The following is an 18,801-nucleotide window of genomic DNA, read 5'->3' on the forward strand; positions in this document are numbered from 1 at the left end:
TGATCCATTTTTAAAAATCCAAAATGGAAGTTGTAGACATTATCTGTAGTTTATGCACAACAATAAATTAGAAAGCCAATGTAGACACGCATAACCAAAGAAAATGCCTTGGGTCTACATAACAGTTGAATAAATGTAAAGTTGCTTTTTATTTATTGAAATTTGTACATGTCTCTTTATGCTTCCCTGATTTACTGATTTTTTAAAAACTAACCAACTGCCTGCTTTGATAGTTCAGAGACGAGAGCTTTCGTTGTACTATTAGATTTAGGTTTACTGGTTGACATATAAGCGGTGAAATAGACTTACCTAATATGGACCTCTGATGCAACTTCCATTAAATCACCATCTACATTCCAAGGGAAACAATTTTCTGAAGCAGTTTCATCCTCCTCCTCCTCTGGATTATATCCACCACTATTATTCCTTGGATGAACTTTTACTTCCTCAACAGTGTAAGTCTCAACAAATGGAAAATTGAACTAAAAATAAATACAAATAATCATTATACTTGGTTTATCTCTAGCTACTAACACAAATCAAAGTTCACTGAGCCCTCTCTCACAAGTAAATATCAACACGTATGCTGACATTTTAATAGCTTTGAGACTATGAACAGGGATCTCCAACTTTTTTTGGAAGAAGGAATATTTTATCCAAAGCCTTTTGGGTTCTTTTAGATCTAGCACCTAGAAATCTTATTTTATGACAAATAGTAAATATCTGTGAGAAGTTGCATACAATAGTGATACTGTAGATTTTTCAATTAAAGATAATCTTTAATACTGGCCTGTAGATACAGAAGACATATAATCCATTGAGTTTATCAACTTGTCAATTAGTTTAGCTGACATAAAGCAAACTAGTACAAGTTTCACACTTGGAATTTAATTTGGAAGAACGCAAGTCTAAACTTCTGAAGATAAAATGGGATGTATGTCTTCTTTTAAAAGAGAAAGCCAATCAAATTTTAAAGGTGTTTGCCTGCCCCATTCCCACTTTAACAATGGACACAAGCTGCAAGATCACTGTTTACTTACACTATAGAATGGTGCAAGGTAAACTTCAACTTGCGTTTTTTCTTGTTTGCCTAAGGAAACTATACTGAAAAAGCACTATGTATTTTCTGACATAATTAAGAAAATATAGCCAAATAACTTGAGCAGAAATGTATAACTACTCATTTCAGTTTTCAGAAAAATGACATGAGATACATTCCTAATTAAACATCATCTACATAGTTTTTCCCCTTTTCCACATGTAAACCTCAATGAAACATAGTTTTAAAAGTTGACAGAAAACTAATATTTTCCCCAACACCCATATTTTACATATGTAGATACCAAGGTCCAGCCAACTTTCCAGTTTATACTGTAAACACAGTTAAACAGTAGATGATATGATGGCATCAGCTGTTGTGACTGAGGTACAGAATTAGAGGGCCCCAAGCAAAACTGTTTGACAGTAACTGCATTAGACCTCCTACCTCAGGTATAAAGCCTTGGCTACATGCCTCATCCTTGTAGAATTATCTACATAATCATTCATATTAGTTGATAATTCATTTAAAACACACAAACTGCCTGTTATGATCTAAATTATATTTCCCTCCCCCACCCCAACTATGTTCAAGTCCTAACCCCTGGTACCTGTGAATGTCCCCTGTTTAGAAATAGGGTCTTTGCAGGTAGAATCAACTTAAGATGAAGTCATTAGGGTGGGCCCTAATCCAATATGACTGATGTCCTTATGAGAGAAGAATGCCAAGGATGGCAGAGTCAGAGACTGGAGTGATGCAGCTGTAAGCCAAGGAATGCCAAGAATTGACAGCCACCACCAGTAAGTCTATTATCTTAAATCAGCAGTTGTCATGTGCACACCTCACAAAATGAAGATCTAGCCATCCTTCAAATGCTTTAACTGTGTGAAGCCACAGACGCTGTTAAGTGGGACTTTCGGGAGCCAAGAGCTTAGAATCCTGTGTGAGGGTATGTTTGGGGCATGGGGAGGAGAAGTAAACAGTTACAATTTTGATACAGGGGAGTGCCATGATGGTGCATGCGTGGAGTTCAACGGAGGAAACAAGAGGAGGCAAACAGGCTACGGATGTTGGGAAAGCTTCCCATTTGAATTGAGCCTTAAAGAACATATAAGATTTAGCCTGGAGAAGAAAGTCTGGAGAGAGGAAGCATTTACAAAACTAGAGGCAAACCATGGTCAAGCAACTACACAGAATTCAGTGTGACTCCCAGGTGCTCAATCATGCCCTTTGGCCCTCAAATTCCTGTATTGAAATCCTCGCCCTGTATACCTCAGAACATAACTATATTTGGAGATAAGATCTTTAAAGAGACGATTAAGCTAAAATGATGTCTTTAGGCCCTCATCCAATACGACTGGTGTCCTTATAAGAAGAGGAAATTTGGACATAGGAAAAGGCATCGGGGATGAACAGAGGAAAGACCACTCACTTGTGGGTGCTGTGAGAAAGCAGCCATGTGCCAGCCAGAGAGAGAAGACTCAGGACAAACCAAACCTGCTAACATTGTCTTGCAGCTCTAGCCTCCAGAACCATGAAAGAAATACATTTCTGTTTGTTTAAGCCATCTTTTCTGTGGTATTTGTTATGGCAACCTTAGCCAATAAATAAAATGCCAAAACACTGGAAATGTGGTGGAGGGTGGTAATAAGAGGTGGGGTTGCAACACAGGCAGGGACCTGGATACGAAGGCCACGTGTTCCAGACTGAGGATATTCTATATTATTCCGACAACAAGAGAAAGGCACTGAATAATTAAGCAGGAGAGAAATCCAGTGTGTGTCTTAGAAAAAAGTTTCTCTAAAAAGAGGTATGGAAGACAAGACCAGAGAACCTGAAGGCCAAAAGGAGGCTACTGTAAGCAAGAAAGGATTAAAGTTTGAATTAAGGTGAGGGAGAAATTTTAGAAACATTTAAGAGGAGACCAACAGAACAAGTTAGGGGACTGGTAGTGAGGAATGAGGAAGAAGGAACAGTTCAGGGTAACCCGGATGGGTAGAAAGTGGTGCCATTGACCCGCACAGAGCAACGCAGAAGGAACAACTTTAGGGGAAAAGATAAGGTCGGCTGTAGACATGTTGGCCTCCAGATGCCGGTGAATTTCAGAGCCTCTTCAGCATACAAGAAGACAGAGGTCCTGCAGATAAGACGAGATGACAGAACCCTTGGGAGTGCATGATGTTCAGACAGTTCAAAAGTGAGGGGCAATGAGGCCATCCAGGAGACGGCATCCTGAGAAGATGAGAGGGCTGCAAAGAAATCCTGGGGGAAGCACTCACATTTAAGGTTTTAAACTCCCTACCAAAAATGGTCACAATGAAAGAGAAAAGTGTGGGCAGTGAGAAGGGGGGCAAAGCAATAGGATGGAGCTGCAAGGACTTTGAAGGGTAGTGTTCAGCCTCTATCTAATTTTACACAGAGATGGGGAAGGAACAGGAGCCACTCCGCACATGGTGGTTTCAATCTATTTTACAGTGTTATACAGTAACAGTCGCTTATTCAACCTGGTAAAAATGGTTCAGAGAAGCAGATGTTACTCTCCTTAAACTGAATTGCCACATTTTCCTTCCTGAATACCAGCACTGCTACGAATTATGCAGTAGACATGATTTTTACATAGATCTGATTTTCATAATCTTACAAAATTTATATAAATTCACATTTTTAATGTCACCATGAAGGAAAGAGCCTAAATAAACACACCTGTGTGGATAATTAACAAATCAAATTAACATTGCTTGAAAGCAGTCACCCTGGGAATCAATCTAATTATTCTTACTATATACACTATGCAAAATATTTTAGAATTCTTTGCAAAAAAAAAACAATAGCATGGATTTTAATTTTTGAAAGTTGATAAATAAATCAGAGTTAAGGCCAGTGAATCACACACAGGCAACTGTTTCTTGTGTCAAAAGCAAGATATGCCTCGTAGAGTACATGAGAAAATATGATAAATCCTGCATAATATTATCTCTTAGAAAATGTCTTCCTATTGATACAGATTTTTATTATTTTCTGTATGTCTGTCTTTATGTGTAAGATGACCATTGCTTTTAAAATCAGAAGAAAGGTATATTGATTTAAAAAAATGAAGAAGAAGAATGTTTACAAAAATTGCCTGAGAGACTTGCCCCATAGGCAATTTCAAAAGAGACCTTCCATAAACAATTTGTGCAACATACACCTCCCCAAAATAAATACAGAACTTCTCAGGGGTACATTAATAGGTTAATACTATTTAAGTTCTCAAATAGAGGTACATGAATGAGGTTAATACTTACTTAACTTCTCATTTATTTAATAAAAAAAGGATTCGGAAAAAATTCTACCAAGGTAATGATACTAATCTTGAGGAACATGAAATTTTGAGTGCTTTAAAATCATTTTCTTGTTTCTATTTTCTGACTTAAAAACAGCAATGAATATATAGTGCTTTGGGTTTTTTCAAAATTCGTTTTAATGTTTAGAAATTTATTAAAATGTGAAAAGGCATATATTCCTTTGAAAATCAATAAATCTCCATATTCCACCCAAACACATACATAAAACTGTTACGTAGGCTCACAACCTACATTATACCTGCTGATCTACTTTGACATATAAAGTGGGACTGTAACTAATTTTTTATGATTTAAGTTCCTAAGCAGCCCAGTTAGTTGTTCAATATATGAGGATCAAATAATGTTATAGACAGAAGATCAAACTTCATGAAGATGGCCTAAGAAAGTTTGAAAATATAATGAGGCAAAAATGGAGAGACTTGCTATGGCTAAGGTACACAAGCAAGGTTCAGCTGCCAGTCATTGGCTGGGTTTACCCTCCTCCTCCTCCTCCCGTCTGTTATCTCCCAACTATATCCAAGCACCATTTTATACCTTTAAGAATGTGTGGGCCAGACGTGGTGGCTCACGCCTGTAATCCCAGCACTTTGGGAGGCCGAGGTGGACACATCACAAGGTCAGGAGTTTCGAGACCAGCCTGACCAACATGGTGAAACCCTGTCTCTACCACAAATATGAAAATTAGCTGGGCCTGGTGGTGTGAGCCTGTAATCCCACCTACTTGGGAGGCTGAGGCAGGAGAATCGCTTGAACGTGGGAGGAGGAGGTTGCAGTGAGCAGACATCACGCCACTGCACTCCAGCCTGGGTGACACAGCAAGGCTCTAACTCAAAAAAAAAAAAAAAAAAAAAAAGAAAAAGAAAAAGTGTGAAACTATAGGGTTTTACAACCATACCTATGTACTTCAAAGACTCACAATTTCAGAAATTCACATATTTCAAGGATCATTTTCCTAATAATCAGGTCAAAACAGCTGCCAAAATAATATGGCTTGTAATAGTTACTGTTTCTCTTTAAAGCAAATCACTTAAGTGGAAATGTATATCTTCACATATTCTCATTTTGAATGAATATTTGTATAAAAGTGTCATATTTTTAAATACATATCTACAGATCTATTTCAATCAATGCAGATATGCAAACAAATGTCAGGAAGATCTAAAGATCATAACTTTAGAAAGTCTGCTGCCATAATATCAAGAAGGCTAAACTCTCAAATTTCACTTCTTTTCATTCTGAAGAACAGCCGGAGTATGTAATTTTATCCTTAATTTATTTCACATTACAATATAACACTACATTTCCTATTTTATCTTTGTGGTTACAGATACATAACCACTAATTCATCATTCAAAAAAGGCCAATCTATATTAATCCTGGTGGATGCTTTTCAAAATTTGGATGAAACAGATTGGGAAAAAGAAGATTAATATATTCAGAAGAAAATAAAACCTTCTTACGAGGCAGGATTCGATGTCAATTCTTGCAGCATCTTTTTCTACATGATTAATAGCTTTGCAAATAAGTAACAAAAAGAATTTACTATACCTGATTTTTTACACTGGCGTATCTTTTCAGGTGTTTTATAAATTCTGGCCGAGAAGTGTTTCGGGCAATTATAAGAGCCATACTTCCATTATTTAATCTGAAATTAAATATTTCTATTAGACATTAAGAAGTTTACTAAGAGATTATACCAAAAATTATGACATACTGTTCCTTATAACAAGTATACTGTTTACTGAAAGTATTGGACAAGATAGATAAATCACCATGTTACATTTACCTAAAATTCATAAACCGTATCTTGCTATTTTTTAAATGATTCAGGCTTTCAAACGAGTTTTATTAAATCATTGGCTTCCTTCTCAATAAGCTCTTACATTAGAGCATTTTACAAAACAAACCATCAAGCGTCCTACTCACATATCAAGACATAATTTAAAATACAATGTAATTAGAAATTCTAAATGTGAAACTATGTTGTTAAAAGATGTATTATAGAAGAGTTAATATGCACAAGTGGTGTAACAAATAGCTCAACATTTTCTAAAATCTAAAGTGTGATTTAAATATTTATTTATAGACAGAAGGTCTAAGTGACATAGGAAATGAAATAAATCAAAGTGGCCTTTGGATGGATGAAATGGAGTGAACAAATGCTGCCACACATGTTCAGTTAAATGACTGAACATTTTAATCTTGCATAACTGTTCCATCCAATATAAGAGACTGAAAATTCAGAGGTGTGATTTAGTGCCAAAACAGCCACTCACAAATGCATCAAGCTATAGAATGCAGTTTGCAGAAATACATACAAATGACTTCTAGCTTGATTTCAGTGCAAACATGAAGTTAATCTAAGAATAACAACAAAATAAAAAAAGAGCTCTTAGTATCTTATGAAAGCTCAGGTCAGAGCTGTAAAGGACCTTAGAGATTATCTAATCATTCGCTCATTTCACATAGAACGAAAAGACAACTCCAAGTTTAAGTGATTTGTTCAAAGGCACACAGAGAAAAAATGGTCATCAGCACCAATACTCCAGGTGCTCAGTATGCTTTCCATCATGCTTCTTCTTCCCAATTAAAAATAAACAGCACCAAAACGTTCATGGTAGTGTCACTGTGCATCTTTAATTGCATAATTTATAAACATTAAAAGCACTATCCTATGCCTGCTTTGCAGTATTTACTTGAAATAGAAACACAACTTACATGGCTGGCACTGCTTTAAATGTCTCACATATATGAATACATTTAATCTTAGAATACTTAGAATATAAGAATATTAGTTCCTATTGGAAATTTGCACTGAGATATTTTCACATAAATTATTATTTATCATGGTGGGGGAAAAAGAAGAAAGTGAAATCTCCTGTTCAATCATCCTGAATCATCAGAAGCTACATCTCTGAAAAATCTCCGGTCAAATGAGTCCTGATCAAAAGGTCTTTGCAAAGATGGCATGTTGTGATTATAAACCACAGAAGAAATCTCTAATTAGTCATCCTTCTCTGAAAAATTCATTAATACTGATTAAGCCTGCAGAGTCAACAGTGGAATTCTAGTCAAGCGGAACATTTACGGAGTGGCTTTGAAGGAGCTATGAATCGATTGTTCCCAGAAGAGCAGGTCTACCCTCCCAAGAAGGTCCTTAAACAAACAGGGTTAGATAAACATTGTCTCAAGTCCTGCCAAACATAGCTCCTTGGTCAGCTAGCCACGTCTTCAAGTTTAGTCAGGGAAACTACATTACGAAAGCACACAGCTATCTAGGATTTCTGAAGGTGTCGGGGAAAACCACCAGGCTCAATTTCTAAATCACACAAGGTTCAAAATACTCCTTTGAAGTTTTAGCACTAGATGTAATTAATGAGGACCTTGCCATCTGGGTTTTCAATATCGAAGTTTGCAGTTTCTCTTTTTTCTTCTCTAACTTTGAATATTTCCCTGTTTATTGCCTATATTTCACAACACTCACGATCCTTTCTCCTACACTCTACAGGATTGGATTCAGGAAAGCAATATTTTCAGCCCCATAATGGACAGCTGATTAAGAAGAATGTGCAAGAGAAGGAATGTCTATATCCTATGGATAAAAAGATATATATAAGATGTCTCATATTTTATTCAATTGAAAATGTGGGCAGGAGATTGATATGCACTACTATTCACATTAAATAGAACTGAAATGTTTCTTTTGACTAAAGGTATCTGATATGGTTTGGCTTTGTGTTCCCACTCAAATCTCATCTTGTAGCTCTCATAATTCCCATGTGTTGTGGGACAGACCTGGTGGGAGATAACTGAATCATGGGGGTGGGTCTTTCCTGTGCTGCTCTCATGGTAATGAATAAGTCTCATGAGATCTGATGGTTTTAAAAATAGGAGTTTCCCTGCACAAGCTCTCTTGTCTGCTGCCATGTGAGATGTGACTTTCATCTTCCACCATGATTGTGGAGCCTCCCCAGCAACGTGGAACTGTAGGTCCATTAAACCTCTTTATTTTGTAAATTACCCAGTCTCGGGTATGTCTTTATCAGCAGCATGAAAACAGACTAATACAGTATCAAATATACATATGTGTGATTTTCATGCTAAGGATATTTATGTTTGCATTAAAGTTGGAAAGCAAAGACATTCACAAGAAATATCAGTATTTAATATAATGTTCTCCACAACTAAATGAATCAATCAAGTAAACTAGGCATAAAATTCTATCAATAAAACTTAGGAAATATTATTTTAGCCTCAGTGACGTTAAATAGTCAATGATTATCTGATAATTATTCCAGTTCAACAGTTGTTCTCAACCTACTGTGACGACAAATCCCTTAGAATCTCTAATATACAAAGATAAACTACCTGTTAAGTTTCTAGCTAACCAACAGTTAATTGGATATCCTGGAAAAAAATGGTCTATAAGAAATGTATCAACAATTCAATAAAAATGCTTACTAACCTGGTATTAGGTGCCAAGCCTCTAGGTGCCACTGAACACAGGCAAGGAATTGCCATAATGCTGACATTCAAGAACTGACCCTGGATCACTTGCCATTGATCATTACAGTCTAAAGGTAATGAAAGTGATTGGTTATTTTCCCTCACCAGAGCAAAATGTCAACAGAACCTGGCACAGTTCTCAAGGAGATACTTTTCGACTCACCAGATTTGGGAGATCCCTGTGCCCTCCTAAAAGAAAGAAAACAAAACAAAGACATAAAACAGGTAATGCACACACAGACACACACAAACACACACACACACACACACACACACAAATCTATTAAATATGAGAAAATTAGAGGACTCATCATTACATATGTTAAATACTTTCTTCAATTAGATAGTAAGTAAAAACGTGTACAATTTTGTTGCTGCCAACATAATGTGTTGATTCATTTAAAGGTAAACTAGTATTATAAGGAATAATAATGTACTATTTCTTCAAAGACTATAACCCTTCTTTAATATGGCTTTAATATTTGTATTACACACTAGACCAAAATTATCACAAGGGACAAAACTGTGTGTTTTGTTCATTTTTTGGTGCGTTGTTGTATTCAAAGTGCCTGGCATATAGTAGGCACTCAAAAGAAAAGGGAAAGGGAAAAGGAAAGAAAGGGAAAAAAATAAAGGAAAGGAAAGAAAGGGGAAGGGAAGGGAAAAAGAGAACGGAAGGAGGGAGGGAGAGACAGAGGGGGAAGGAAGGGAGGAAAGAAGGAAGGAAAAAGAGAAAAAGGCTGAGTGAGTAGTTGTTTGCTTACTAGGACCTGTAAGAGTCTGTGATTCTATATTCTTTACTACTATGTTAGAAAAATAACCAAAGATTCTAAGTCTGATCAATTGTTTGTCAGAATGTTTTATGCTTTAAAGTTATAGGTTATCTGTATTACACTGAGTTTTTACCTACCTTTCTTGCACATCATCAGAGCTGTTAAATGGTAAAAATGATATTTCACAGTCTTCTGCCCTAAAATGTAATGAAATTTGTTATTAACAGTCATGGAACCTGGGATACAAAATTTTTGGTTTAAGAAAAAGACTTACTTAAGTTTTGCCAGTGCCTTAACAACAGCAAAATCTCTCCGTTGGTTAGGGGACATCCATCGATATTTTTCTGCCAGAGCCAAAGTTCTTCCACCAAAGCCAAACATGGCTGAGAACCCAAAGCGAAGAAGCTTGCCAGCAGTGCTGAAGGTGCAGACGTCGACCAGCTGTACATGCCCTTGAATATTACATTAAATATTAATCAGTGAGTACAGGAGGACTTGTATCAAAACAGCAAACATAAGAGAGCATATTTATTGGCTTATAGGAGAATATCTCAAGGTACTGTAGACCATGAACATCCTCACTTTCTCTTCAGTTTCCTTTACCTATGACTACAATAATTACCATTTTTAACTTGTTCAGGTACTAGTGAAGAAACACAGAGTACTAAATTTTTCAGCTTATTGCTATTTCCTATAAAACATGGTCAAAGAAACGAAGTTAAAGTAGATAGGCAAGGTAAACACAGATTTAACAGTAGTTTGGTGTTACATATACCTGAGCTTATATGCTTTTTACCAATTGGGATAATAAAATATCTATAGACATCTACTGGCTGAAATTTTTTTCTGGTTATGTTTTTTCATTAATAACATAATCCTAGTCCTAGAGTCTTGGTACAGTCCTACATCAGTGTTGGATATACTTGAGGAGTATTCATTAATGTTCTTCATCTGGTTATAAAATTATTATTTTGAGCACACTACAATATTTTTTTTCTACAGAGATTACAATAAAACTTCATTTACTGCTCTTTACAAAGCAAGTATTTTGAAAAGACAGGCAATCCACATAGTAAAGCATTGCTTTTTGGTTTTTCAGTCAAACATTTCTCTACTCTAAGAGACAAAGAACCTGCCTTTTCTTAAAGTCTGATGGAAATAAGATGGCCTTCCTTATATAAATCAACATTTCCTTATAAAATATGAACTGCTTTGGAAGAATTCTTACCCATTATAATGTGCAATGTTGCAGTTATCACATGAGGAACTCCATGAAGAGAATGTGCCAATACATTGGTAGATCCTGCCAAAGCAATTTTAAAACATGCACTATTAGGGTAGAATGTGTTCAAATTAACATTTGCTTTTACTTTATATAGATGTCATTCTGCAATGTTCAGATGAAAAATAAACGAGAATTTATAAAATCAGGAAAGTTAATGTGAATATTAGAAGTTTAAGTTCTTATTCACAGTACAGATGCACATCAAATGTCTACACATTTGTTGAGTATTTAAAATACTTAGAAATTTAAAAATAGTTTATAGTAACCGCTTACAGCTTTTTTGATCACGAATGCCTATTTTCTACCTCCCAAATGCTAGCTATATCAAAGCCCACTCCATCCCAACCTTAATGAATGGGTTTTTAGCTTCAATGCCAAAATGAGGATCAACAGCAAAAGGGTGCCTCTGGGGAGCAGAGACAAATGCATACATAAATAAAAGAGAAAATAATCCAAGTAATAACTCAGAAAAATAAAATAACTACAAACTACAAAAAATATGCTCTAAACACATTTAATGAATCTTAGAGGTAAGCTCTTAGCCAAATGGGAATCCCCTCTGTTATCTGACAAATGTCTCCTACACTGAAGAAAATGTTTAATTCAATTGTATTTCCCATGTATGAAGATTTGTATTTGAAACATTATGATTTCTGATTTTCATGATTATTAGAACTTAAGACACACCTGGATTTTCCCCACCAGTCCACAGAGGCAAAGAGCGCCCTAAGTCAGGCCCCTTTAATGTTTATGTGTAACTGAAATCTGAGATACAGGGGACTATACCAGCTAGCCCTTCCCATTCCCAGGAGGCTAAAGAGAATTTAAAATTATTAAGAACAGAATGAATGAAGCTACAATTTTTCTTGAATTAAAGAATATAATAAGTAAGTCCAATAATAGCCAAGAGCTGTGAAACCATGGATGTGGTGTGTTCCGGTTATGAAAGCAAAGACCAGTCCTCTGGATTTTGTTAATCAGAAGCATTCCTATGTGATCATACATAATTGCTTCAATTTGTGTTACTTTGAACTGATATGTACTTGGGTTGCTAAATTGGAGAAGCTGAGGCAGCTTAGCCATTATCAACCAAGAGGTCATTAATATCATAATTTTTTAGGTAACTAAGAATAAGCATATTTAATTATTATTAATTATAAATAAGCACAATTACTTCTAGTAATACCAGTGCAAAGAAAAGTTTATTTTAACTAAATGGCAAACTGGTTCCAACTGATTCACCAAAAGGCAAGTTATGCTGTGACCCTTGTTACTCAAAATACGGCCTACTGTCAAACAGGAATGACAATACTTGAGTGCTTATTAAAATTACTCTCATGAGTTGAGAAACAATGTCTTGTTCCTCAAGAAGACAATAATACCCATTCTCACCACTGTCATTAAAACAGTACTAGAAGTTCTAGCCAGAGCAATTAGGCAAGAGAAAGAAATAAAAGGCTTGCAAATCATAAAGACGGAAGCTAAATTGCCTTTGTTTGTAGGCATGATCTTATTTATTTAGGAAACCCTAAAGGCTCCATGAATGAATTGTCAGAGCTAATAAACAAACTCAGTTAAGTTGCAGGACACAAAATCAACACACAAAAATCAGTAGCATTTCTGTACACTTACAACTATCTGAAAAAGAAATCAAGAAAACAATCCCTGCACAGCAAAATAAACCATCATCAGAGTGAACAGGCAACCTACAGAATGGGAGAAAATTTTTGCAATGTACCCATCTGACAAAGGTCTAACATCCAGAATCTACAAGGAACTTAAACATATTTATAAGAAAAAAAAAAATTCCATCAAAAAGTGGGCAAAGGATACGAACAGACACTTCTCAAAAGAAGACATTTATGTGGCCAACAAACATATAAAAAAAAGCTAAATATCACTGATCATCAGAGAAATGCAAATCAAAACCACACTCACACCAGTCAGAATGGCGATTATTAAAAAGTCAAGAAACAATAGATGCTGGCAAGGCTGTGGAGAAATGGGAATACTTTTACACTGTTGGTGTAATGAGATATCTGGGGGGTGGGACCCAAGTCTAAACATAAAAGTTTTATACATCTTATACACATAGCCTGAAGATAATTTTATATAATATTTAAAATATTTTTCTATATGAAACAAAGGTTTGACTGCACTTTGACTGCTACCCGTCACATGAGGTGTGGAATTTTCCAGTTGTGGCATCATGCTGGCACTCAAACATTTCTAATTTTGTAGCATTTTGGATTTTAAGTCTTCAGATTAGGGACAATCAGCTTGTTTATATACACAATGGAATACTATTTGGCATTAAAGAGGTCCTGTCATTTACAACACGTGGATAAACCTGGAGGACATTATGCTAGGTGAAATAAGACAGGCATAGAAAGACAAATACCACATGATCTTACTTTTATGTAGAATCTGAAAAACTTAAACTCATAAAAGCAAAGAGTAAAATAGTGGTTACTGGGGCTAATGGGTGGGAAGGATTGGGGAGATACTGGTCCAGGATATAAAATTTCAGTTAAAAGGAATACATTCAAGAGATCTGTTATACAACCTAGTGACTATAGTTGATATGGTTAGGCTTTGTGTCCCTACCGAAATCTCATCTTGAATTTTAATCCCCATAATCCCCACATGTCAAGGGAGAGACCAGGTAGGAGTAATTGAATCATGGGGGTGGTTTCCCCCATGCTGTTCTTGTGATAGTGAGTGAGTTCTCATGAGATCGGATGGTTTTATAAGGGACTCTTCCCCACTTCACTCAGCATTTCTCCTTCCTGCCACCTTGTGAAGAATGTGCCTTGATTCTCCTTTGCCTTCCACCATGGTTGTAAGTTTCCTGAAGCCTCCCCAGCCATGCTGAACTGCAAGTCAATTAAACCTCTTTCCTTTATAAATTACCCAGTCTTGGGTATTTCCTTATAGCAGCATGAGAACAGGCTAAAACAATAGTTAGTAACAATGCATTATATACTTGGAAATTTCTAAGGGAGATTTTAAGTGTTCTCAATGTAAAATCAGTATGTGATCATTATGTCAATTTTATGCATGTTTATCTTTATTTAGCCATTTCACAATGTATACATGTTTCAAAACATCACATTGTACACAATAAATACATAAAATTTTTGTCCATTTAAAAATAAGGATAATAGGTATTAAAACAGTAATAGCAGTATTAATGGAAGTAAAAAAAATATTATTTTTAAAATGTTGCCTCTCAGGCCCCATTCCAGACACACTGATTCAGAGTCTGCAGTTTATTAGATCCCCAGGTGGTTTGTATGCACAGTGACTTGGTGAGAAACTCCTCTGGAATGCATGGTCCAAGCAGCATCATTACCTGGGAGCTTGTTAAAAACGTACATTCCTGGGTTCTACCTCCAACTCATGGAATCAGAATGTGTTTGGAGGAGGGAGGACCCAGGTATCTCTGTTTTAGCAAGTTCACAAGGTGAGTCTATGGACCCTAAGTTTTGAGAACAAGTAGTGTAGAAACCTGTTACTCAGTGGACCTTTATCCAGGTCTTTCCAGTGATCTTGTGGCCCTCTACAGCCTGCCCTTTGACCATCTAATTGCTAATAAATCTGGAATGGATTAGGAGAAAAGGAAGAAACAAGTCAATCCATTGTGCTTCCCAATCAGATTTGTGGTAAAGATTTTGGAGGAGGCCACATAATTAGAGTCAGATATTTAGGATTATCGATGGATTACAGTACTCCATGAAACACATTTCCTCCATTACCATGGTTAATTATGAGTAGACCATAAAAGCATTCCTCTAGAAAGGCTATTAAAAAACATAATGTAATGTCATGTGCAATAGAGAATGACACATATCATGACTTAAGAAAATAAAGACCATTTATTCCCTGTGAGTTTGAAGTATGGTGAGTATGCCCAAGTACAAAATTTTTTTAGAATGCTAGAGATGGCTTTCAAAATTGTTTACGTCTTCTCAGGCTTTGCAACTTTTCTCCAATTCTGTAGAAGTTGGCAGTGATAACAGACATGACTAGAAGTCAGAAAATTATTTTAGTCATTGACTACTCATTAATCTGTATCTTAGTCTTTAAATGTGGTTTTTGACACTGAAGAAAAAAGGAAAGTTTATGAGAAAGTATATGTAAAATTGCAAAATGATAGCTTGTTCTATATTTTGTTGGGATAATCTGAAAGATGGATTACATTTTGTTTCAGGAAACTGTACTCTATTTGAAAAGATGTCTACATGCCAAAAGAACATGCTGCTCACATAAATAACAATGGCGTAATTTTAATGTTCTCACAAAAGCTATAAATGTTCTACCTCAAGGTAAACATTTTAATTAGCCTGAAAGTTATTTTTCTTAACACTACCGGAAACTTTGCCTACCACTCCCTCCTGAGAGCTGCTAAAATGTTCCAAATACAAAAAAGTAAGGACAGAAGTAGCAGTTCATGTAAGGAATTACTGATGAAATACCAGGGAGAAACTATGGAGGCAAAAAAAAAAAAAAAAAAAAAATGTCCTTGGAAGTGCAAGCACTTCTGCAGAACAATTAACTTAATTAACCAGATACCATGAATATTCATAAGGCTGTTAATGTCTCCCACATCCAAACAGATAAATGTGATGTAATGACTTCCTAGTCAAGCATATCTAAAATTCTCATGAAAACGGCACCTACACTTTGGTTCTTTGCCTGAAATATCATAGAAATTAACAGTCCCTCGGCAATATTTTATTCTCCTCAAATTAATTGGAAAGCATGAATTTATTTATGCAAACTCTATAGGAATATATGGTTCACAGCCATCAGTATGTGGCTTGAGCCTTGTTTTACAACAACTGGATTGCTTTTTTATTTTTATGTCCTCTCAGGCTTTTTTCTCCATTCCCCCTCCCCCTTTTAATCAGAGTCTCTCAGTATAGTTCCTTAGCACCAGTTCCCATAGCAACAAACACCATTCCTAATGGCCAGCAGTTCAAATACAGGCTTCTCCACATCTGATCCATTTGAGTCTGACCATAATTCAGCAGCTTAGTCTGTTGGCTCAGTGGATTAATTTACTAAACACTCTCCCTCTGGGTGTCTCTCTCCAGGAGGCAAATGGCTTCAAAGGCACACTGTCTCCTCATGTTCAGCTTGAAAACTTCCTGCCTAGTTCTAGTTCCCATTCTCTATCAAAAGCCCTGACTAGGCATACAGTCCTCATATTAAATATACCCCACACATGACTTTCCCCTCCTATTAGATGGAATTAGAATGCTAGAACTCCTGTGCAATGACCAGAATTTTGGCAGCATACTGTGTCTTCTAAACAAGACATGTTAAAACGGCATTACTACAAATATCCAAAGAATACATAAAATGCTCCCCAAATCAGAAATACTCTTCAAAATTATAATAGTGATAAAACTAAATGCTATTCCTTTATAAAATCTGAATTACATACTAAAACATAAGAATAACCACCAGTTTTTATAGCCAACCACCAAATTTATGTCAAAGGCATACCTGTAGGGACACCCATCTTTCTATTTCTGATGTATGGCCTCAGGAATTTAAGTACTAATGAAGTGTCCTAAGCACATCCACTTTGCATGGAAGGAAATGTTGGAAAGTTTCCACCATTATAGTCAGAACTACTAAAGTAAAGCAAAAAGGTCAAGAAATAAAATGCCATGAAAAGATGCCCAAAATGCATCATTTTTCTCTTTGAGTCAAAATCATCTTGGTGTCTTCTACTTAGAAACCATTTTAGGTTTTCCTATACACTCCAGAATTATCAGATTATATCTGAATATCTCTCTCCTTTTAAATTCTGACTTTCTGAAAGACTTTACACTCTAAAAGGGCATTTGAATATCTTATGCTCTGTCAACTTATCAACAATACTAAGTATTCTAAAATCCATACTAAATGAATAGGGTTATCAAAATATGAATTTTTTTCAACCATGTGCATTATTTTCTATAATCATAGGGAAAAATATTTTGCTTTTTTTAGTGATAATGTGTGACTTTTTAAAAGTTGATTCTTGTAATAGCCCTATGGGGATGGACATTATTAAACTTTTTTTTTTTTTTTTTTTTTTGAGACAGCCTCGCTCTGTCACCCAGGCTGGAGTACAGTGGCACAATCTCAGCTCACTGCAACCTCTGCCTCCCAGGTTCAAGTTATTCTCCTGCCCCAGCCTCCCCAGTAGCTGGGATCACAGGCGCACACCACCATGCCCAGCTCATTTTTGTATTTTTAGTAGAGATAGGGTTTCACCATGTTGGCCAGGCTGGTCTTCAACTCCTGACCTCAGGTGATCCACCACCTCGGCCTCCCAAAGTGCTGGGATTACAGGTATAAGCCACTACACCCGGCCTTATTAAACCTTTTAAATGTGTAATCAAGACTAATAAAGGCTAATTACCCACCCAAAGTCAAGTACCAAACTGAAATTCAAGTCCAGTCTCTCTTACCCTTAATGTCTACTCTGCCAGGCTATTGAGTACCTCAAGTAATGCTATTTTGCCTAATTTTCCTTTATATATATATATATACATATATATATGAATATTCATAAGGCTGTATATGTATATTATATATATATAATACTTTAAATTCTAGGGTACATGTGCACAACGTGCAGGTTTGTTACATATGTATACATGTGCCATGTTGGTGTGCTGCACCCATTAACTCATCGTTTACATTAGGTATTTCTCCTAATGTTATCCTTCCCCACCTTCCCCCACCCCACAACAGGCCCCAGTGTGTGATGTTCCCCTTCCTGTGTCCAAGTGTTCTCATTGTTCAATTCCCACCTATGAGTGAGAACATGCGGTGTTTGGTTTTTTGTCCTTGTGATAGTTTGCTGAGAATGATGGTTTCCAGCTTCATCCATGTCCCTACAAAGGACATGAACTCATTTTTTTATGGCTGCATAGTATTCCATGATGTATATGTGCCACATTTTCTTAATCCAGTCTATCATTGTTGGACATTTAGGTTGGTTCCAAGTCTTTGCTATTGTGAGTAGTGCCATAATAAACATACATGTGTATGTGCCTTTATAGCAGCATGATTTATATTCCTTTGGGTATATACCCAGTAATGGGGTGGCTGGATCAAATGGTATTTCTAGTTCTAGATCCCTGAGGAATTGCCACACTGTCTTCCACAATGATTGAACTAGTTTACAGTCCCACCAACAGTGTAAAAGTGTTCCTATTTCTCCACATCCTCTCCAGCACATCCTCTCCAGCACCTGTTGTTTCCTGACTTTTTAATGATCGCCATTCTAACTGGGGTGAGATGATATCTCATTGTGGTTTTGATTTGCATTTCTCTGACGGCTAGTGATGATGAGCATTTTTTCATGTGTCTTTTGGCTGCATAAATGTCTTCTTTTGAGAAGTGTCTGTTCATATCCTTCGCCCACTTGTTGATGGGGTTGTTTTTTTCTTGTAAATTCATTTGAGTTCTTTGTAGATTCTGGATATTAGCCCTTTGTTAGATGAGTAGGTTGCAAAAATTTTCTCCCTTTCTGTAGGTTGCCTGTTCACTCTGATGGTAGTTTCTTTTGCAGTGCAGAAGCTCTTTAGCTTAATTAGATCCCATTTGTCAATTTTGGCTTTTGTTGCCATTGCTTTTGGTGTTTTAGACACGAAGTCCTTGCCCATGCCTATGTCCTGAATGGTATTGCCTAGGTTTTCTTCTAGGGTTTTTATGGTTTTAAGTCTAATGTTTAAGTCTTTAATCCATCTTGAATTAATTTTTGTGTAAGGTGTAAGGAAGGGATCCTGTTTCAGCTTTCTGCATATGGCTAGCCAGTTTTCCCAGCACCATTCGTTAAATAGGGAT

At 36.2% G+C, this 18,801-nt stretch overlaps 1 protein-coding gene across 4 annotated transcripts in view; it reads right to left on the reverse strand.

The window, feature by feature from the left end:
• Positions 1–18,801, reverse strand: part of CERKL (CERK like autophagy regulator) — a 119,974-nt gene that overhangs the window by 1,227 nt on the left and 99,946 nt on the right. For all 4 annotated transcript variants that reach the window (XM_004032898.5, XM_004032900.5, XM_055380334.2 and 1 more), the window contains 7 exons: positions 10,891–10,965; positions 9,937–10,114; positions 9,800–9,859; positions 9,053–9,078; positions 8,849–8,957; positions 5,932–6,028; positions 310–482 (listed from right to left, as the gene is read on the reverse strand). In XM_004032898.5, the coding sequence (XP_004032946.3) occupies positions 310–482; positions 5,932–6,028; positions 8,849–8,957; positions 9,053–9,078; positions 9,800–9,859; positions 9,937–10,114; positions 10,891–10,965 (718 nt within the window). The remainder of the gene's footprint in view (positions 1–309; positions 483–5,931; positions 6,029–8,848; positions 8,958–9,052; positions 9,079–9,799; positions 9,860–9,936; positions 10,115–10,890; positions 10,966–18,801) is intronic.

Source organism: Gorilla gorilla, chromosome 11 (assembly GCF_029281585.2).
Source record: "Gorilla gorilla gorilla isolate KB3781 chromosome 11, NHGRI_mGorGor1-v2.1_pri, whole genome shotgun sequence".
NCBI lineage: Eukaryota > Metazoa > Chordata > Mammalia > Primates > Hominidae > Gorilla > Gorilla gorilla.